Below are 22,770 nucleotides of genomic sequence, written 5' to 3' on the forward strand. Positions count from 1 at the left end.
ACAAGAGCCAAGGTTGTTGGTTATTATTAAAAAAAGGTTTATTGGCTGAAAAGCATACAAATGTAAAACAAAAAGCACTTTTTGTACAAAACTTAAGTTATTACACTGAATGAGAGTGTTTGGAATTTCATTACACAGCGATGACTGGCACCACATCTGGACAACTGGTCTCCATGGCTTCAGCCGTGTCCTGCACTGAAAACGTGGAAAAGTTCTCGTCTGCAATTTTCTGTTTTTTGTAAAGTTACATACTGCATTTCACACAACTTAAGAGAAACTGCCTTTTACCTGTAGTGAGGTCTATGAAGAGCTCAGGTGGGTCTGGAGGGGCAGCAATGCCCATGGCCTTCCTGATGCCGTAGATACTGCTGACATCACATGGGGCCACCTGACTAGTCAGCTCAGCCAAGTTTGATGTCACCTTCTCAGCTGTAAAGGTAGGAGGATGAACGTGAAGACAGCAGGAAATTAAGATATTAAGAAAAAGCAGATTTAAAAAAAAAAAAAAAAAAAAAAAAAAAAAAACAGATGTAGGACTGGTTGTTTTTTAGTTTTTTAATCTATATATCTATTGATACTCTGACTTGGATCAGCTGCTGTTTGTTTTTGCAGCTCCAAACATGTTGGCAACAGAGTGTCCTCTGGTGGGCAAAACAGGCAACACTCATATTCGAAGGGTGTTTCTCACATCTCTCCTTTACTTTAATTTTCATTTATTAACTGTTGAATACACAGATACAGACGTATTGACAAAATGCTAATAATAAATGTGATGGCAGGAGCATGCTGCTGACATGTTTATCATGGTGACAACACTTGAGGCAAGATAACGGAACTGCTATTAACCTTGTTATTATATTAATTAAATTATCCTACATTTTAATGGTGAACTGAATAAAGAAATAGCTTCCTGCCTTTACACTTAACATGATTTGATTGGCTGGTGCCTGTATTGGCATTCTACATGACTAACTATTAAGTTATCAGTACAAACGGCGAGCGAGAGAAAGAAAGAAAACAGATATGAACTGAACCACATTTCTTAAGAACTGTTACATCCATTACAAAATGTCACTTTACAGGAAGTGACCTCAGGAAAAACAAGCTGATATGTTGATACATGTTAGCTGGAAGTGGCTTAAATATATGGTTTAAATGCTCTAACATGGAAAGGAAGCAATCAATGAATCATCCTAAATCAGTGAGTAAACTGATGGGCAGGTTTGCGAAATTGTATTTAAACAAAAAAAAAAATCATTCCATTCTTGTCCTATTGTAAGATAATCAGCCTAGTGTGGCTGACTGTACTTACAGTAATTGACGTTTCATGTTTAAAGTCTCCTACATTTTGATGCTGAACTGAATAAGGAACTAGCTCCCTCGGTTTAATTTGATTGGCTGGTGCCTGTGCTGGCATTCTCTTAAGTTATCAGAACAACACTACTTGTTACAGCATGTAACAATTCAGTTCAGCACTGCATGAAGTCACACCATCCTAAGTAACAATTTACCAGTAAAAAGGTTATTTTAAACACAAAAGTATTAAATGGTGATCAAGGACAACTGTTTATCTGAAAACCCCATTAATTGTAAATATAGCCTATGAAATTAGAGGTCTCTTTTTAATTTTATAAAGTCATCTAAAATAGAGAGCTACAGTATTGCCATTCAGCATAAAAGTTCTTTTCCACAAAATGTGTCTCTTAACCTCTTAAGCCCCAAGGGGGTTTCTGAGCTTCCTGCTCGAAAATGTAATGCCCAAATTTGATTGCTTTTTTTTTCTCTGCAATTACAAACTCTGTCCTTACAATCTTGGTATTAAAATAAAGCTAACACTTGGGAAATGTCATCAGAGGTGTAAATATTGAAGCAGATATTACTGTGTCGTTACTTTTTCTGTGTTCCAGTCTCAGTAAGTAGATTTTATCCTCACCTAATTTTTTTTTAAATTTTTTAGCATATAACCCTTTTAAAAATATGGCTCAGATCACATTTGGTTCCAGACATTCAGTAACCAACATATAAACATCATCTGTGCAAAGATTTATGTTTCTAAAGTGAAACAGTGAAAAATTACAGCCCTGTCAATACATGAATATACAGACGTTGTACAAAAATGTCCAATTTTGGCACACAATTGGACACCATGCCCGTTGATTTTTTTAGGTATTAAAGAGCAGACATTAATAAATTTTATTAACAGGTCTAAAAATGCTTTTTTTAAATATATTTTTGAAGAATTAACCACACATTTACATGGTAATGGCCCTTTTCTGCAGTGCGCATAGAGCGTTTGATTGGCCTCTGGCCCTTTAAACTTTGGTTTAAGGGGCCCAGGTTTTGGTCAATTTGCGTGATTGACACCTCTTTTTAATCGTTTGAGCCAATAGAGTCACTGTAACGATGCCACGTTCACGTCACTTCAACCAATCAGACGTTGTAATGCCAAAACCCACGTGGGCCCAAATTTACTGCATGTGGCGTCTGTCCAGTCACGTGTCTGTAGGTGGGTCTAAAATGGAGGTTGTTGACGGAAAACGCCTCTGATGCGGCTAGGTAGGCATGGTAACTACTGGTAATCACGTGGCTACCGGCGAAGAATAACGGAGGAAATCGGGATGGTAAGCCAATTTCTGTCTTAGCGCATTTGCGCCGCTGTGTGTTTTTGTGGTCTTCTTTTGCGGCTCATTCAGTGAATTTTGGTCTGATCGTGGTGAAACTTGGTGTGTGGAGTCAGTGATAGCCCTGGAAGCTAACCAGCCTATCTTTAGCCAGTTACATGAAGTCTGTAGAATTTCTGGTTCGGTTTGTTTAGCGGACTTCTGCGCATTTACGTAACTGCTCGTTTAATCACGGCTTGTTTTCGGTGTGTTTGGTGGTTGTAGAAATGGTTTATATGACATTTTGGCTGAGATTCTGAGGTTTCTGTGGATACCACACATGTCTGGACTTATATTTCTCAACCCGCGTTATAACCGATTAAACGTGATCTCCTCCTTTTTGCCCCCGGTACGGGGGGTGGGGTTTAAGTGGTTAAAAAAGAAATTTTGGCACAGGTTACATCAAAATGTGTTTTTTCCCCGCTGGGTTCACTCTTTTAAAGACACCAGACCAATGGATGCCCTTTTTAACTGTAATTTAGATATAAGATCTTGGATGGCAGAAAACTTTTTACAGCTTAACCAGGACAAGACTGAAGTTTTAATCATTGGTCCTGAGGCTCAGAGAGAGAAACTCTTGTCTAAATTACAGGCATTTTCACTATGTCCTTCGCTACAAGTGAAAAACCTGGGTGTTATTTTTGACTCAGAGCTTGGTTTTATCCCACATATTAAACATGTAACCAAAATTGGATTTTATCATCTAAAAAATATAGCCAGAGTCCGCCCTATTCTCTCTTGGGCCAACACGGAGATGTTGACGCATGCTTTTATTACCAGTCGCATTGATTACTGTAATGCCCTGCTCTCTGGTCTCCCCAAAAAGAATATTTCACCTTTACAACTTTTACAAAACTCTGCAGCTCCTGTGCTGACGAAGACCAGAGGGCGGGTCCACATTACACTGGTTTTAGAAACGCTGCATTGGCTCCCAGTGTGTTTCAGGATCGATTTTAAAGTTCTTTTATTGGTTTTTAAATGTCTTAATGGTCTTGAGCCTTCTTATCTCTCACATTTGCTTTTACCATATGAACCCTCGCGGACCCTGAGGGGGGATGTGTATGTATGTATCCATGATCGTTTATGTTAATGAGAGTGTGGGGAGTGAGTTGGAGGGCGGGGTGGGGTGGGCTGCTTTTAACCATGTAAAGCACTTTGTGCTACATTTCTGTATGAAAAGTGCTTTATAAATAAAGATTGATTGATTGATTGATTGATTGATTGAAAGAAAAATATTCTGGAAAGGGGGTCCCAGTGATCTGAATCAGGCCAATGTCTACCACACCTGTGAAGGATGCAGGCTACAGAGGTAAATGAAGTGTTGTTCGAGGTCTACAGCTGACTTTAGTGGAAGAACAAAGACGCCCATGCACTATGAGGCTCTTACCCAGCTCCAGCTCCTTGGCAGTCGGGGCCAGCAAGCAGATCATGTTTGGTGGCTGCTTGGCACTCAGACGTTCCCTCTGAACTTCCTGCAAGTTGCGCAGGAGCTTTGTAGTCTCGTCCAATTTCTGCTGGATGTTCAGGGCTTCTGTGTGAGGGAAGGAGAACACGCAGCGAGTAAATACTTCCTCTGAGTTCCTCCAGTTACCTTCTGGTAACCCCCCGCAAATCATTTCTTTCTAACACAATATAGCCACTGTTTCTGAGCCCTGGGTTCTCGTGTTACATTAATACTCGAAGGTGCCGAAAGCTGATGACAGAAGAACTCTAGAAAGATCTCAAAGGAAAGATAATAGGATGATGGACAGCTAATATGTCGCTCAAACAGTTTTAGACATTAAAATGTTTACATTATATACTATCTTGACAGAACAATGAGCCACGGTACACTTATGTATATACATAGGAAGAACAAATATTATAATAAATAATGGCCATGAATTTTAAAAAGTACCATGACAGATTTTTCGTCATATCCCCAATACTATGTGAACTTGTATTTTTCTGATTCTCATTTCTCTTCTCATTAGCATGAGGCAGGTCCTTAAACTGCATGTAGTGCCACAATTCTTCTTATTTCCTGCCATCAAGAAAAGGCATTAAAAATATTTCTGCTGAGTTAAAAATTAATACCACTAAGAAGGAAAATAAATCCCTTTTTGATTGTCATACCATCAAAGAACGATGGGAAGCCAGTGGGGACATTAACAGTGCATTCATGCAGAATAATTGAAAAGATACATTCTCAGTTTTATTTAAATAGCAACAGCATTCATCCAAAGGTACTTTTGATCGTAAAGATAAAGATCCTGCAAAAAATTGGGACTAAGAATTATGACACGAGAACTGAAGGTCTGCAAACTTGTATCATAATTCCATCATGCTCTATCGCAATATCCATTTTAGGATGTTAATGCTCAGCTAGATCCTGGTAGTTTGGTGAGTGCTGTGATATTTAAAGATGTTTTTTTTTCTCCAGGTAAATTTCAGTATTTTGATGATCATGTTTATGATTAAGTGATGTTCCCTGTGGTAAAAAACAAAAAAAGGGCTGTTTTCCCTACTGCTCATTTCCCTAAAAAAAACCCCCAAACAAACAAAAAAAACCTCCCCAAAAAACAACAACCAAAACCAAAACCCAGGTATGAACTGAACCACTTAAGAATTGTTAGGGTCAGGGCTGTAGTGACTGAAAGTTTCCTGTGGATGTAGATCTACATCTGTATGTAGATGTAGAACACTAGGTGCTTGATTTTGGCAAAAAATTTCATCACAATTACTAAGGTCACAAGTTTTTGGTCATGTAATTAACACAGATCCAGGGCTCAGGACTGGGCAGTGGCAGTGACAAAAGATGAACTAAATGTGTCCATCAATGTAATTTGGGCTTTTGGGTGGAAAAAAAAAGTAAAGTGGAGGTGCCTGAATGACAAAACAAGAGCATGATTGCGAAACAGAATTCGGCACAATAAGCATTTTATCTTGATTAGCTTGTTTTCATCATGGAAAGATGAAAAGTATTCATGACGTGTTTATAGTGCTTTCTAAAGGAACCAAATTAAACATTTTTAAAGACTTCAAGATGTTCTGATCATTCCTAAAAGTGTAATTAGCTGCAACTTTAAATACAGGAAAAAAAAGTCAGACATTTTACCCTCAGAAAGCTCCTCAGTCATCTGCAGGCCTGCAGCAGAGCGCAGGAAATCCAGTCTGTCAGATGTTTGGGGGTCAGCTACCTACCAAAGACAGAGGGGAAACAACATGGTTAGTTAGATTAGAAAAATGCATTCCACACTGGACATAAAAGGGAACATCACAATCTTTTGAAGCTTCTTTTGTCACGCTACTTCTTCACTACAATAAAATCAGGCCTAATCAAAAGCTGCAACACCCGAGCAGGGGATGAGAGTAAACTGGAGGGCGGCCAAAAACAGCAAAAAGCTAGCACAGAGGGCCGCTGTTTGTCTGACGGTGGGCCCCTGCTCTGGTTTCCTCTACTGCTCTGAGGAGCGATTCAGCTTCACAGTCAGTGGGCAGTAGAGGAAAACAGTCCTCTCAAAATTCTCCAGCAGTGGGCCTTGAGCATGTAGCACTGCTGTGTTTTAAAAGGAAATGTTCTTTCCATCCTTACGCCAGGCCCCTGCTATGTTGACACAGCTAGTGGATGCAGCAGTCATCAGCTGAGGCCATCTAGAACACAAATTAAATCCATGGGGTATAATGGAGGAGCACGTGATATGCTTTGCACTGAACAGCAGCAGCTTCAAAAGCAGTGCTGATGAGGATGAGTGGCTCCGGTTTTGTATTACATAGCGAACGCTGGCACTCGTCACTCGACTCACTTCATGCACATTTCTATTACATGCTGCACATTTTTTGATCAGGGTTTCAGCTCCAGATTCTCTCACCTCCACGGTATCCTTGTCCTCTTGTATATTTGACAGCTGCTCTACTTGCTGGAGGAAAAAATGACAAAAAAACCCACAAAGCAAAACAAAAACATTCATTTAGTCAACTGGAAGACTTTCCTGTCCTGAAACAAAAAACAACAAATGACATCAGAGAAAAAGCTTACTTGCTCGGTGTCCTTCAGGATTCTTGAATGCTCTCCGTTTGTCACTGCATCCAGGAGGTTGTCTGCCAGTTTGTACACATACTCTTCTGATTTGGCCAGGAACTCTGACAAGCTGCCAAACAACCAACCAAATGAAACTTTACTACAGTTATTTCCTATGCAGCAGCGGTGTAAAAGTCTGAATCATTTTGTTGACTGAGAATAATGACAAGTAGTTGCTGCACCTCCTACACAACCAGTCAAATAAGGACGTGCTACTAATGGTAATGAAAGATTTTCATTAATTTGTAAACAAAATCATACTGTGCTTTTCCGTTTAGAGGAAAAAACAGACACAAGATACAATGAGAATGTGGTAACAATAAGCTAAATACATATAGTACTGTGCAAAAGCCTCAATTCATTCTTCATTTCTTTATATTTTGCAAGGAAAACATACATAAAAATACAACATTTATGGCAAAAAACAGAGTCTGTGCAACTTGACAGCCACCTCTTTAATACTGAGGCTGCTAGGTTGGAGGGAAAGAAAAAAACAGACTCCAGTATTTAATGGTCACAATATTGGTTGTATGTGACATATGCGGTCTGTTTCTGAATGACAGATGTCAACCTTTGATTTTGGAGTGCTCATCCTTCACAAGCATGAGAATGGCCAACATAAACTAGGTTTTATAAAAGGGGTGAGCAATTCATTTTCCCAAGGGGCCACATGAGAAACTGGGGGTGTTGTGAAGAACTGCACCGGTCCCAGTTTCCCATGGCCCCTTGGAAAAATTGATTGCTTACCCCCCTATTTTTTAATCAACTTGCATTTACTGAACTTTTCAGTTGAATGATTTAAAGATCAACCATATATATATATATATGTATTTCCTTAAAATTCACCTAAAAATTATGTAGACAAATGAAATTTAAATTTAAATTCTGTCATGGATAACTAATGGTCTCCACTGGCTGCAGCCTTCATCATAGAACGAGCCCATGTAGCTTCACCTACTCAAACCCTTTTATGGCTTTTATATTCCCTAGATCTTTTTCATTCTGAACACTTTGGAGTTCCACAAGATGTACCAACCTGTTATGAGCATGAACATAATAAGAGAGATAAATAAGAGAATAAAACAGAAACAAGATGAAACTGAAGTTTACGAAGAGATGAAGGGTTTGAGTCAGGGTGAGGCTCCGCTTACAGTTTACCTCCTCCTGATACAGAAAATCCAGTGGAAAAAGAGGAACATCTGGAAAGTAATCAGTGAGGAATGCCTCGCTGCGTAAAAGACACAGAGCCTGGGTCCTTACACAGACACACTGTTCATACCTGTCTGAGCCCTGCAGGCTGGACTCGTCTCCATAGAGAGAGTAGATAAGGTCAGAATCTTCCTTGCTGATGTTGGCGAAGCTGGAGTCGTAGGTTGGCGCGTAGGAGGTGAATGGCCCATAGTTCATGTAGGACACTGTGGAAAGTGCGGCACACAGATAATTTATTGTCTTTCCTTTGAGACTCTGATATCAACAATATGGAGAAACATAAAGGTAGAGCCGTACCTGGGGTGATCCTGTTCCTCTTGTCCTCCCTGAAACCCTGCAAGGTGTTCACACCGCTCTGCAGCCGGTTGGACATCATGCCGAGTTTCACAGGACAATAACCCACATCTGCAACAGCAAACAGTTTTTTTTCCCCCTCAAGTCTCTGGCTGCATCATCATTTCGTTTATAGGTCTGGAAATACTAATCAAATTAAAATTTCCCACAGTCATAGTTTACAGAAATTAAAATCAAAGAAGCCAAAGGAAACTTATATTTCACTTTTGTGTATAAAATGTTGTTGTGTAAAGTGGATATATTATGCTTCTATATTTGTATTTTTGGACTTTACAAGAGTGGTGCAGCCTCTCAGTTCATCCACGGCCAGAGCCTACGACAGAAGCTGATGGTGTTTTCATTTATAACTGTGTGGGCTGCAGTGATGGAGTTGTGTAGTTACATTTCTAGGGTTTCAGAACATTTTGCGCTTATAATGTCTCTGTGATGTAGATTTAACACGGAAGTATAACTCCAACTGAAAACAGACTGTTTTAGCTCCTCTTTCTTTAAGTTGTTTCCTTCTGATTGGTTGTCCTACATAAACCCCTTTGACTCAAAATTCAAGCCTGCACTTTTGGCCTAAAGGGATTAATGGTATATGTGCTGATCTTTTTACATTAAAGCCATATTCAATATGAACATCCACCGCTGTGGCAAATTGTAATAATTGGTCTAATTGAGCTCTTTTATAGTTCCAAAATGGTATCACCTCCTGCTGAGGGATCTGCTGGGTTGAGGATAGCCAGAGTGGTGGAGCCATCTGACTTCCGCCTTGCAAACTCCAACTACAAAACAAACAGTGATAGTGAAAGAGGAATAAAAATAATGAGAAAATATTACATTATTGGATTGTAGTTAATTAGATAAGACACAATGGACATCAGATAAATAACCAGCACTGAATCTACAACATCGTCTCCAGAGTCTAAAACAAAAAAGGTGTGGATATATTTTAAACTGGGGCCCTTACTGGTTTTTAAACACAAAGCCTAATTTTTAAAATAGTGTGCCAAAGCTCTTTTGGCAAAACAAAAGCAGCAAAGCATTTTTATCCATGCTCTAAATCTCTGTGGTCACAGACTGCGCACACAGCCTGTAAAAATAATAACACTAGTGAGCACTGATTACATACCAAAACTAAAAACACAGTGTCCAGAACATGTAACTCAAGTCTTTTCAACCGTAAGCAGCTGTTCTGTAAGTCTAAAGAAATTACAAAAATGTGAAGTAAAAAAACAGAAACTATTCTTCCACTATGATCTGTTTATTAATAAAAGGAAACATCAGTATATCTTGATTCAACTTTATGGGCCAAAATTCCTAAATGGGGCAAAATAGCGAGTGAGCACAATTGCCAAATAGCGCTAAAGTTCAAAAGGTTAACAACTCTTACAATTTTGTCCATTTGTAAATATTGAGAGAACTTTTTTTTCTGGTGCAATATATTAGTAAATCTGGCCCTATGGGGTTAAACGAGGATCTGCTGGGGTTAGTTGGTTCGCTTTGTCTTACTTTTTTCCCCTCACTGAGAAGAAAAAAAGAAAACATAAGTAAATATTTACAATTTATATGTAATGGAAATCTGAAAGGATTAATATACAAACCGGATTGCAAAAAAGTTGGGACACTAAACAAATTGTGAATAAAAACTGAATGCAATGATGTGGAGACGGCAAATGTCAATATTTTATTCAGAATAGAACGTAGATGACAGATCAAAAGTTTAATCCGAGAAAATGTATCATTTCAAAGGAAAAATATGTTGATTCAAAATTACACGGTGTCAACAAATCCCAAAAAAGTTGGGACAAGTAGCAATAAGAGGCTGGAAAAAGTAAATTTGAGCATAACGAAGAGCTGGAAGACCAATTAACACTGATTAGGTTAATTGGCAACATGATTGGGTATAAAAAGAGCTTCTCAGAGTGGCAGTGTCTCTCAGAAGCCAAGATGGGTAGAGGATCACCAATTCCCACAATGTTGCGCAGAAAGATAGTGGAGCAATATCAGAAAGGTGTTACCCAGCGAAAAATTGCAAAGACTTTGCAGTTATCATCATCAACTGTGCATAACATCATCCGAAGATTCAGAGAATCTGGAACAATCTCTGTGCGTAAGAGTCAAGGGCGTAAACCCATACTGGATGCCCGTGATCTCCGGGCCCTTAAACGACACTGCACCACAAACAGGAATACTACTGTAAAGGAAATCACAGAATGGGCTCAGGAATACTTCCAGAAACCATTGTCAGTGAACACAATCCACCGTGCCATCCGCCGTTGTCAGCTGAAACTCTACAGTGCAAAGAAGAAGCCATTTCTAAGCAAGATCCACAAGCTCAGGCGTTTTCACTGGGCCAGGGATCATTTAAAATGGAGTGTGGCAAAATGGAAGACTGTTCTGTGGTCAGACGAGTCACGATTCGAAGTTCTTTTTGGAAATGTGGGACGCCATGTCATCCGGACCAAAGAGGACAAGGACAACCCAAGTTGTTATCAACACTCAGTTCAGAAGCCTGCATCTCTGATGGTATGGGGTTGCATGAGTGCGTGTGGCATGGGCAGCTTGCATGTCTGGAAAGGCACCATCAATGCAGAAAAATATATTCAGGTTCTAGAACAACATATGCTCCCATCCAGACGTCATCTCTTTCAGGGAAGACCCTGTATTTTTCAACAAGATAATGCCAGACCACATTCTGCATCAATCACAACATCATGGCTGCGTAGGAGAAGGATCCGGGTACTGAAATGGCCAGTCTGCAGTCCAGATCTTTCACCTATAGAGAACATTTGGCGCATCATAAAGAGGAAGGTGCGACAAAGAAGGCCCAAGACGATTGAACAGTTAGAGGCCTGTATTAGACTAGAATGGGAGAGCATTCCTATTTCTAAACTTGAGAAACTGGTCTCCTCGGTCCCCAGACGTCTGTTGAGTGTTGTAAGAAGAAGGGGAGATGCCACACAGTGGTGAAAATGGCCTTGTCCCAACTTTTTTTGGGATTTGTTGACACCATGACATTTTGTATCACCATATTTTTCCCTTAAAATGATAAATTTTCTCAGTTTCAACTTTTGTTCTGTGATTTACGTTCTATTCTGAATAAAATATTGACATTTGCCATCTCCACGTCGTTGCATTCAGTTTTTATTCACAATTTGTTTAGTGTCCCAACTTTTTTGCAATCCGGTTTGTATGTCTCATATTAGATTTTCCTTATCTAATCTGCAATGACTTTTCTTAATCCTGCTTCTTCTCATGTCTTTCTCATCTACCCTTCAGATCATTTCATTCAATTGCTGCTTTCAACTTTCAACAAGCTCTTGCTGGCTACGTACTCTAAAGCGAGTTAAATTGCATCCGCACTTAAGTGTAAACAATTGGGAGTTATGCTAAAGAAATGACATTTCCGCTGTATGTGAGTTTAACTTCTCCTTTCCATGGATACTATTTTGATTCATAAGATAACCATGGTGCAAAATGCGTTATACTGTGTGATAATGTATTTAGTGTTGGAAATTTTGTCTAAATCAGTAAAAACTGCTTAAGATTTAAGAGCAAGTCATTCCACAAAGAAGAAAATGGGACCTGTAATACCACAATGCCATCTGAAACATTATGATCTAAAAGATCAGATATATCAGTTTGAAAGCGTGTTCTTGTGTTTAACCCTGTTTTCTCACATCAGACTGCAGCACTCTGTTGGACAGCTTTCCTCCAGACTTCTCAATGACCTTGCGTATTTCCTGAAGCTCTTTCTCTGCTTTTGCTGCTTCGTCCTTAGAGTCTTTGTCCTGTCTGCAAATGAAAAGCAAATTGAAAGATGCCAGATGATGAGACACTCTGACCGTGAATGTACTTTGTGGCAACAACAAAAAGTATACACACAGCAGAGAGGAAATTTGCAGGAGTTTTTCTGTTCATTGTATGCCCACAATCTGTGTTCATTCCTCAGATAATTTACCTGTAAGCTTTTGCTGACGTCAACGAACAGATTTTGAGACAGCATATTTTACGAGATAAAAGGTAACTGAATGAAAAACTGCCTACTACGTGGCTTTCTGGGGCTCGTCCTCTTATAGCGAGTCATAATAAAGTGCATAATGTCAGCATACGGGTTCTGTTACATCACCAAGTTAAAACACAGCTGTAAAAGATGATAGCCAAGAGAAAACAAGCCCCAGCATGTCATCAGGCATTCCCCACATTCTCAGCCTCCAGCTCCACAGTGGAAAACAAGCTCACAGGAATCAACACGGTGCACTTATGGGAAACCGTTTCCACTCATATGTTGCATCTCTTCATATTTCTCAGTTCTGCTGATACAAATGTGAAACCTTCTACAAATATGTAATTGTGTCAGGCCAACTGTAATTTTAAGGGGTTAAAATATTGACAGTATGGTCAGGAGTATTATTAAAATCCCTCTATGAATTGCAGTCTGGGCTCTCCAAGCTACACTTAAATGTGGCATCAAGGCTTAAGGACACGTGTGCAAAGTCAACATGTGAAAGGACCTGGGAGTGCTGGGTGTCTGTGACCTCTCACTGCTGTCTGTAGTCGCAGGTCCCTCCTTGTTGTGGTCCAGAAAGGTGCTTGTTTGTTCCTCAGATTTCAAAGGTTGTTTGGCAGAAGGGTCAAGACCAGCGACAAAATCTATGCTTTGCTTCAGGCTGTCCAGCCTTTCCTATTAGGGAAGGTGAAAAACATGCTTTTTACTTGGATTTAAGAAAGAGAAAAAAAATAATCAAGGAGAAGAAAACTGTGGTGCTGAGTTTGTGAGCATCTGCTGCCCCCAACTGTTGCTTTGTTCCTAAAGCAAGGTTACAGCAGCCTGACTTACAGATTATTTTACAGCAGGCTATTTATCAGTAGAGAACACCTGGGTCCTTATTTGAGTGCTATTTTGGAACTTTTAGTACATAATTCACCTTTCTCTTGTCTCAATTATTGTAACTCACTTTTTATGTAAATGGTAAATGGCCTGTATTTGTATAGCGCTTTACTTAGTTCCTAAGGATCCCACTACACTACACTACATTCACCCATTCACACACACATTCACACACTGGTGATGGCAAGCTACATTGTAGCCACAGCTGCCCTGGGGTACACTGACAGAGGCGAGGCTGCCGGACACTGGCGACACCGGGCCCTCTGACCACCACCACCAGTGGTGGTGAAGTGTCTTGCCCAAGGACACAACGACTCAGACTGTCCGAGCCGGGGCTCAAACTGGCAACCTTCCGATTACAAGATGAACTGCCAACTCTTGAGCCACGATCTTTAGATTACTATGAGCCTGTTTTCAAATTGTCCAGAATGCAGCAGCTCTGCTGCTCACAAAAACAAAACATTTTAGTTAATTTTAAAATGTTATTAATAACACATAAAGCCCTACATGGCCAGGCTCCTGTCTATATAACAGTGCTAGTGACACCACATTCCAACAACTGGCCTCTCCGGTCATCTGATTACAGTCTGTGAACTATTCCACACTCTTCTATTTTAAATCCAGAGACGACCAAGCTTTTGAGGTTGCAGCTCAAACTTTGGTACACACTTCCTTGTTTTAAAAGACTGATGACAGCAAATTTTTATATGTTAACTTTTCTTAAAATGTTTACCCCTTGTATGTAAGAACGAATGTAAGACTGTATGTTTCATTTTCTGTCTGCATGCTGGGTAGTACTATGGAACTATGTGTTTTAAAAAGTGCCATTCAAATAATGTTATGGTTATATAATATAATATAATTATAAAAAAACAATTGGTGCATATGAATGCAGTATGTTTGTGTGCATTTTTATTGCTGACAGATGTCTAAAAAAAAACTACAACAGCTAATGTAGACACAAATCGTCTTTACAACTTTAAAATTACTGCAAAGTTTGTCATACATAAGGCTTTGTAAAAATTTTGATGCACAAAAAATTATTTGAAATAATTATAAATAATAAATTTTTGGGGGCTTTCAAACGGAAGTTTTCTGTTATCATGTACACTGTTTTAAAATAAAGCTCCTTAATTTTTAATTTTTAAAACTTGATGAACCCAAATTACCCCCAAGAAAAAGAGGTCAAAGAAAATAACGGTCCAAGGTCACGATACCTGGCTCAAGATCTTCATTCCGGAATGTAACAGTTTCCGTGCTGCTTTGTGGTAGATTGTCTCAGGTTTGTTGTAAATCATGGCATTTTCACACATAATCCTGAAATCAACCTGCATCAATGACATGCGTAACATTTTAAAGCATGACAAATACAACAGTTTCTGTTAGTTAAAACACACTAAAAATGTGTTCAAATGTGGCCTTTAGGGAAAACGAATATACTTAACATTTTTAACATGATTTAAATTTTTTTTGAATAAGATGAAGACATCATTGCCAAAAAAGGTCAACCAGTTTTAGCAGTTTGATCAAACAAAGAAGTATAATCTGCAAATTGCACTGAAGCTACTTGTCATCAAAGACAGGCAAAAAACATCAAGTATCAGAGCATACATTAAGAAGGGAAAAAATACTAAATTTTTCACCCAAAACAAGTATCTTTAGTGGATGTGAAAGGACCTGGGAGTCCTCCATAAGCACCACGTCAGTGTGTCCTACAGTAAGCTAGAGTATCAGCAATTACAAGAGCTGTGTCTTTAAACTTGAAAGAACGGTTTTATTTATTTCTTCTAACCGAATGCAATAGTACAACTGGCCATAACACAGACATGTACCTTGAGTTCATCCAGTGACTGGTAGCACTCTTTCTTTACTTTGTCCTTCATTGTACTGAAGTCCATGGGACGCTTGATGACTGCAGAGTAACCAGGAGCAATGAGGTCTGTCACTGGAAATGAAAAGAATGCGTTCGGGTCTTTCCTGCAGAGGACACACAAACAGTTTTTAGTCGCAGAAATATCATTACCTAATGCGGTGTGTTGCTCACCTCATTATTTATAGATATTACTAAATGTCAAATAATAAATAAAAAAGCAAATGCACAATTATCCCTGATCAGTCGGTGATAAATGCTGCTGCACCTTTGGAGCTGCCTGATGAGCTGATTCAAAGCTTCCTGCAGAGGAGTCTGTTCTTTTTCTGTGGAAAGGAGCAAAATAACTTAAGATTCTTGCTACAACCTTCAGAATAAGTGTTAGTATTAACTTGGGAAATATTTAACATTACCTTCCTGTTTATCAATCTCTGAACGTATAGGAGTCCTGCTCTGCTCCCGGTCATCATCTCCATCTGCGTCCTGCCCTTTCTTCTTTTTAGTTACCTAAAATAAACAAACAAACATACATTAAATTCACACACACACTACCCTTTTAAAATATTTAACATTATATGCTAAATTATCTATACCAACAGATATGATGTTTACCTTCTTCTTCCCCTTTTCCTCCTCTGGTGACCCAAAGCTTTTCTCTTTATCCTTTTTCTTCTTCTTTTTCTTGTCTTTGGGTTTGTCAAAGTCAGCCGGCTGTTCGTCATAAAAAGTGTCAAGGCTCGAGCTTCCTGCCGTCACTTCATTTCCGGACACTTTCAGCACCAGCTTCAGTGGTCTGTCTCCATATTCTGTACAAACAAATATCGATTAATAATCAAAATAATGGTGTGTGACTACAGTGAGAACATACGGCAGCTTAGGAAAGCTAGAAACAATAGCCGCTAACAACTAACTCGAAGTCATTTAACTTACGCTGCACGTCTAGCGAACAATGTATTGTATTCGCACATCACCACCTCAGTATTATTATTTTTCATAAAAAAAAAATGATGGAAACGTGTAGATATCCATATAACTAAGCCGGGAAGGTAGTTTAGCAATAAGCTACTTTACCAACTAGCCCTACTGTCGTGCTAACAGTGCTACAATACAAAAACACAGGGGCTACGAGTTAGTTTAAAATGTAAAAACGGTTTATTCTGATAAGCAGTTAAACTGTGTGGGATGAAATACCTTCATATCCATGCTTCTCGGACTTATGCTTTTTGTGCTTCTTGCCCATTGTCTATGTTTTGGTCTGCACCCGCGGCCAACTGCTGTGGCTGAGCGTTGTGGTAGCAGAAGTAAAATTTCACCAGAGGCAGATACACTTGCAGCGTCACCTGTCGGTGCGGCGGTGGTAATACCCATGTCTATGGGTACGACCGCCCTTTCAGCCGGAAGGAGGCGACATAACCTTTGAAATAAACTTCAATCACGGAACCAGGCCTGCATAACTGCCATTTGCCATGACCCCCCCCCCCCCCCCCTTTAAAATAACATACGATAATAATCGTTCACCTGGAGAAATCACTCAATCAAGCTTAAGCTACAGGGAGCACATGCCAACCACACTCGTTATGTATTGATAATTCAGCACGCCTGAATCATATACAGAATGTCCATTTTCCTTTAATATATGGATAAGTAAAAAAATAAATAAAATAAAAAATCGAGATGCTTAGAAGACATGTCCAACTGCAGTACTGTGAGTATAAACACATACAACAAGGGAAAGTTCATGATGAAAAGAAAAAAATGTAGTATTGCACTTTTATGAAGCCAGGAAATTTGCAAGTGGCGCAATATTAGAAAAAACCTGAAGTAACAGCTTGTTTTTTCCTTTTTTTTAGTCCACTATAAATGTCACACAGTAAACATGCCGAGCTTTTCTTTCCTACAACCAAAGTTGGTCAAACTCAATGCTAAATTTAAAACACAGGTTTTCAATTTTACTCGGATTACATCAAGATTCGTTTTTAGAGCTGACATCAGACAACTGTTGACTGTATTCGTCAGCAACTCTTTAATACACCTAGAGTGTTGCATACTGATGTGTTTAAATGATCCATATATATTAATTTTAATGCACTGGGTATACTTTTATTGCACTTTTTTCCATAACATTATTTCAATGATTGAAATCAGTGTCTTAAGACCCAGACTTATGTCCTCTACATGTCTTCTATATGCAGCTAACCATGATAAGCCAAGGAAATGTTTTATGCACAGACATTTTTAGCCATAAACCATAATATTTTTCTAAATGTAAAAAATTATTGGGTTGTGCAAGACATCACAAAAAGAAAAACAATATTTCTGAAATCACAAACATTAAAAAGTATATTTGTGCAATCACCTGCAGAAATTTTACTCATCGTATTCTTTGCCTGCTTATAAACAAACTGTGGCAGAGAAATAAAAGTATCAAATACAAAACAAAATAAATGAATAGTATAAATATGGTAGTTTACTTGGAAATTGTGCAATTATGCCACTTGTCAACTCTCCAGCCTCTGGATGCAGACTTTAGTAGACTTTTATTTTTTCTTATCCTACAGAAATGTAGTAAACTGGAGCAGAACCCTCCACAAATTACCCTGAATGGTTCGTGTAATGAGTTGGCAGAATATATTGCCATCTTCAACACGGGTGAAGTAAAGTGTCTCTAAAACACAGCGGTTAATATTGAGGTCTTTCTTAAAACTTAAATTTAAAATTTGTTAAAAAAGCAGACACCTCTGTAAAGAAAAGAGAGATGATATTTGGTTGAATGTTGACTTCGCAGGACTCTGTAGCTGCAGGAGCTTCCCTGTCCGTTTCGGAGCTGTTCTACTCGGTTAAATTGGGACATATTGTACTGTCTGATGAATGACAGATGTTTTATTCATGGCGGAAAGATAGTCTACATTCTTTGATGCACATTCCAGGTTTTATGAAAAGGGCAAAAGATGAAGTGGAAAACTCGAAAGGAATGAAGATTGACAGAATCCACTATTTGAGCCATTCCTGGTCATAGATGAAGACGTAATATTTATACTCTGTTATCGTTTGAGTCTCCTATCTTAGCAAACTCATCCCCAGCAAATTACTATAATACATTCTTTACATATTCGCTGCTATTGTGTTGGGGAAAAAAATCAGTTGCATGTTATCCATGGCCATATTTAAAATTAAAATAACCAGAAAATTTAGTGTAGTAATTCAGAGACTGGTGGTTTTCTTAGGTGTCACTTGTGCAAACGAAAATGCACATACAGCTGTAATTCACTTGGAACTTGATTTAGACCCTCCCTGTGATGAAAAGCCACTGAGTTCCTTATGAAATAGAACGGTCAGGGAAAGTGTTTCCCAGCATTATGCCCACAATTCTCTGAGAGGTAATTGTGTTTTCTTTCCTCCTTGACTAAAATTAAACACACAAATAAAAGATCATTTGTGGGCCCCAAAAAACGATGGATTTTCATCCTCCCTTAAACCTCTGAAGGCAGCAGAAACAAGTTTTCAGCCTGTTTACACTTCCAGCAAATATGAGTTGGAGATTGGATTTGTCTACATAGTAAATGCTGTTAGGAAATTGAGGAAATAGTTTCAGGCCCTAAAACCAAAATAATAAGCTGAAAGACACCAAAATCTTCCACAAAGTTGAGGAGCTTAGTTTCATTTTGGATTGTTTACATACCAGGAATGATTGGTACAGCTTTATAGTCACTCATGAACATACACATTTTCTTTCCAGAAAAAAAATATTTGGAGTCGTTTACGTGTGTTGTATGGTGTATGTTATTGTGTATCACAATCCTGGATAGTAGCTTTGAACAAAGTGATTATAAAATCCCTAATATCAAATACATTTTGGCCTTTTTGAGCCTTTCTAATGAACATTTTAGATAACGACAACATGAGAACAAACCTCCTTTCAAAATGTTCTTTATTTACTGTCCATGCAATGTAATGAGTACAGCAGTCAAAGATAGATGTCTGTGTTCTCTACAGATTTGCTAGTCCAGTACTACTCTGCAGCCCCAGAGAGGTCGTGGGATCCATCTGCTTGAGTCCAGCTGCAGAGCTGCGCACACATTGGAAGTCCATGGATTAAAAGAAGATCAGTTACACCAAACAGGGTTAACAAATGGCAGATGTTGTGAAATTCATTATCCTCTGTCACAACAGAGGGGCTAAAGGGACCCGGAGACCATTTCCACATGAAAGCTGCTTCCCAACAGAACCATGGGAAACCGCTTCCCGCCCTGCAGACGGGATGGAACTGGCATGTTTTGGTCTCTGCACATATACACAACAAAAATACAAACAGGCATACAAATGCAGGCTTTGAACGGTTTATCTGTTTTGCACATGGTTTGACTGAACCAGCTTTGGAGATAAAATGTGCTGTTTGGACTGCCTGAGCCAGAGCACCACAGTCTCCCCCCCCCCCCTTTTTTATGGTGTTGGGACAATCTGGTTTGAGTTGGGCTGTAAAATGTCATCCTGGTGACAGTCCTGTAGTTAAAAACCATCTCTTAAAAATAATTTAAAAAACAACTTCCCCTTTATTTTCACTCTTGGTGTTTTCGTGTATTTTCTCTGATTTTGCAACTTTTTGTTCCTACCTCTGTTTTCAATCTTGTATATTAAAGTTATAGCTTCGTTTCATGCTAATTACATCAAACTTAAAGCCCATGGCAAATGGAAATGAATAACGTCTGCCCTTTTGGCTGAATATGAGAATATTTGATGAAGTTCAGTCATAGAAGTCTTTTCACTAGAAGTTGTGAGCGCGCTACTCAGCTATGACAGATGAAATGTTTGGGGTCATTACAACTGTCAACGCAGAACGGGTTTGAAGATGTAACCAGCCATCACAAATAAGTCAGACAGAAACATCAAAGAGGAGAAGCCAATCATTCTGCCTCAGTGTTTTTCTCCCGTATGCCAGTCTGTCATGGCAACATCTTTGAGCATCAATCACTCATCCCCGTCAAAGCGCTATGTGTATGGTGACTCTATTTTTATTTGAAACCAGAACACTTCATGCACGTGGGTTTGATTGTCAGTTTTTACAGCTCGCCATTGTCGCCGTGTTGTTGTCCTGTGGTCCTCTAACATTCTACCCAAGTCTGTAGATGAAAGTATGCACTCTTTTTTTGTGCTCTAACAATCACTTCTTGTGATGTAGAGACTGCAAAAAGCTTGTTAAGTGCAAAACAATGGTCAATATAACCTTTTCCAGGGCAGAAAAGTGTTATGAAATGTGATAGACATTTCATAACACAGATTGTTTATAAAAGATGGACATAGCCGCAAAGATGTCACACTAAGGTAGTGTAGATGGACTAAGGTAGTGAGATTTACCAGCATGCTGCATGGATAGAAGGCGCACAGATCATTTTGTGAATATCACTTAAAAGTAATCAAATAAAATGCTAGAAAACCAGTCCTTAAAACCAAAGCACAAACGTCTGGACAATCTGAGTCACAAAAAGGGTAATATTATTTACAAGATCTTTTAATTTAAATGCTGCAAAAGGCACCAACGCTGCAGTAATTTCACTGATTTGATGGTCTGCACATTGGCAAACATTTGTCTGTGCCCTGACTTTAAGCCTGTGTTTTAAAATAGCTTAAAAAACCTTAAAATGTAAGCTAACTGTATCAACATAATGTTAACAAAGACTATCCTAACGCTAACTCTGGCAAAATACAAAAACTCCTGAAGAAATGAGGGCAGAACTACAAAGAAATATCAAAAACTGAAAGAACAGCAGGGAAAATGTTTCAACACACCCACTGATAAAACGCTGCCCCTGGTGATAAAAGTTGTATATTTTGGAGAAGGTGATTACAGAAGTTACCTTTTGGTAAACCTGAAGAAGTCAGGCATTTTGCAGCTCAAGTGCAGTTTTAGCACCTATGTATTCACTTTTTTTATTTCTGCCCCAGAGGTTACCTCCTGGATTTAACATCATGACCTCAGATGCTGCTTTAGTTACTGAATGTGTTCTTATTAACGTTTGACATCTTCAGTTTTTAGCCACAGTATTCTCTGATCTAGTTACTCCTATGTATATTTCACTGGGCTTGCTTAATATTTTATTTATTTTTTTTTTAGTATAATATCACTCTTTGCTTGAATGTACTTAATGTATTATTCTGCTTTTGAAAACTCCATTATAATGGGAGATTCTCTTAAGGGAGGCTGATCTGATGTGTGACTCTACAGGGGATTCTTGGTGGGAGTTATCTTTGTGTAAATGCATAGCGCACACGCATCAAAAAATGCTTACATGCATCATAAATTTGGAAGTGTGTGAGTGTGAGCACATGTGATAGGACAAACAAGGTGGGTAAAGGATAGGGTGGGAGTGGGGGGATGATTTCTGTCGATCTGAGTCTTTATTCTCCCCAAGCCTCTGAAGACAGTGGTCCTGGGGTGGGTAAAATACACAGGGGAGACGTGTTCAAAGCCTGCGAGCTTGGTGACGATCCTCGTCAGATCCTTAGCTGTTTGAAAAGTTCATATAAACTGAAAGACAGCCGCTGGGAAATGGTCTTTGCAAACTCAATGAGAGTTTATCGTCTCAACACAGGGAGAGGCACTGTTTGAGGTGGAAGCGCGCTGCCTGTAATCTTATTCTCCTTCAGAGGTTTATCAGGGGCCGCTCCTTCCTCAAAAAGTGAGTAAACCTGGGTCCTTATAAACAAGGTATCTCAGAACAAGAGCTGTCATTCGTATTAAACAACACAGCTCCGTTTATGACCTGCTGACGGTAACACAATTTATGGTTTTCTCTTTAAGAAAAAGACCTGTTAAAAGCACAATTATCCGAGTACCTCATTATTCATTATTTGTGCATCTAATTAAACCCCTAATGAGTTATTTGTGTCCATTAATTGTTGTTGTCTGCATGAACAGGTCATTAAACTGTTTCCCTAAACAATAATTGTCTAATATTAGACTGGAAAAAGAAGTTAGAGACTGCAGCAAGAAATATGGTACAACTTCAAAGATGAGGACTTCATACTATCGAGAGGAAGAAAAATAAGAAGAAATCCTTGTGCATCACTAGAAATTCTTCTGAGTAGTCTTTTACCACTGATGTGTCTGTGATACACAAGTGAGGCAGTCAAACGTGGTTATTCTAGAAGGAAATGGTATAGAGACATTACATCTCACAGAAAACACTGTGATTAACTGATGACAATGAAGACAATTGTTGCCTTTTTGTCAGGGTTAGCTGTGTGATAGGCAGGTTGCAGAACTCATGACGCAGGAGTGGAATATAAAACAAGGCTATGACACTGATAATGGAAAATAAGAAAGTCCAAAGGTAATTCAGAAGATAAGTTTAAACCAAGGAAAACACACATCAAGGAATACATGAACTACAGCACACAACATTGAAGGACAACACTACAATTAGAAAGAGGAGATTCAAAGAGTATATATGCAAGGTAATGAGGCTGGGGGAAATACTGTGGGAACAAATCAGGGTTAACGAGACAAGGGGACTCAAATGAAGTACAAAGCACAAGGGACAAAGACCACCAAAATAAAACAGGACAGAACTTACACTGAGGCAAAAACTCAACGTTTACATGTAAAGACACCATGGAGAGCAAACCTATAACAATCCCAAGCAAAAAACTAAAAGAACAAAAGCACTAGAATAACACACCAAAAAAACAGATAACAAACAATATAGAACTACAACAAAATCCCTTCACAAAACCCAAAAGGAAT

The 22,770-nt window shown here is 38.9% G+C and overlaps 1 protein-coding gene across 2 annotated transcripts; it reads right to left on the reverse strand.

Moving 5' to 3' along the window:
• Positions 1-13: 13 nt before the first annotated feature.
• brd7 (bromodomain containing 7) lies at positions 14-16,340 on the reverse strand. 2 transcript variants are annotated; one of them, XM_084929095.1, is made up of 17 exons: positions 16,221-16,340; positions 15,642-15,835; positions 15,443-15,536; positions 15,298-15,355; positions 14,992-15,136; positions 14,377-14,487; positions 12,783-12,952; positions 11,949-12,063; positions 8,975-9,050; positions 8,227-8,334; positions 8,000-8,135; positions 6,679-6,790; positions 6,512-6,559; positions 5,758-5,839; positions 4,048-4,191; positions 289-429; positions 14-195 (listed from the first exon to the last, which is right to left on the reverse strand). In XM_084929095.1, exons 1-17 carry the CDS (start codon positions 16,267-16,269, stop codon positions 131-133), a joined length of 1,848 nt encoding a protein of 615 aa, XP_084785221.1. In that variant the 5' UTR covers positions 16,270-16,340; the 3' UTR covers positions 14-130. The 2 variants fall into 2 exon arrangements, with proteins under 2 accessions (XP_084785221.1, XP_084785229.1); XM_084929103.1 differs by lacking the exon at positions 6,512-6,559.
• Positions 16,341-22,770: the final 6,430 nt, after the last annotated feature.

The sequence above is a fragment of the Perissodus microlepis genome, chromosome 1, assembly GCF_051167445.1.
Source record: "Perissodus microlepis isolate ML-2025 ecotype Zambia chromosome 1, ASM5116744v1, whole genome shotgun sequence".
In the NCBI taxonomy this organism is placed as follows: Eukaryota; Metazoa; Chordata; class Actinopteri; order Cichliformes; family Cichlidae; genus Perissodus; species Perissodus microlepis.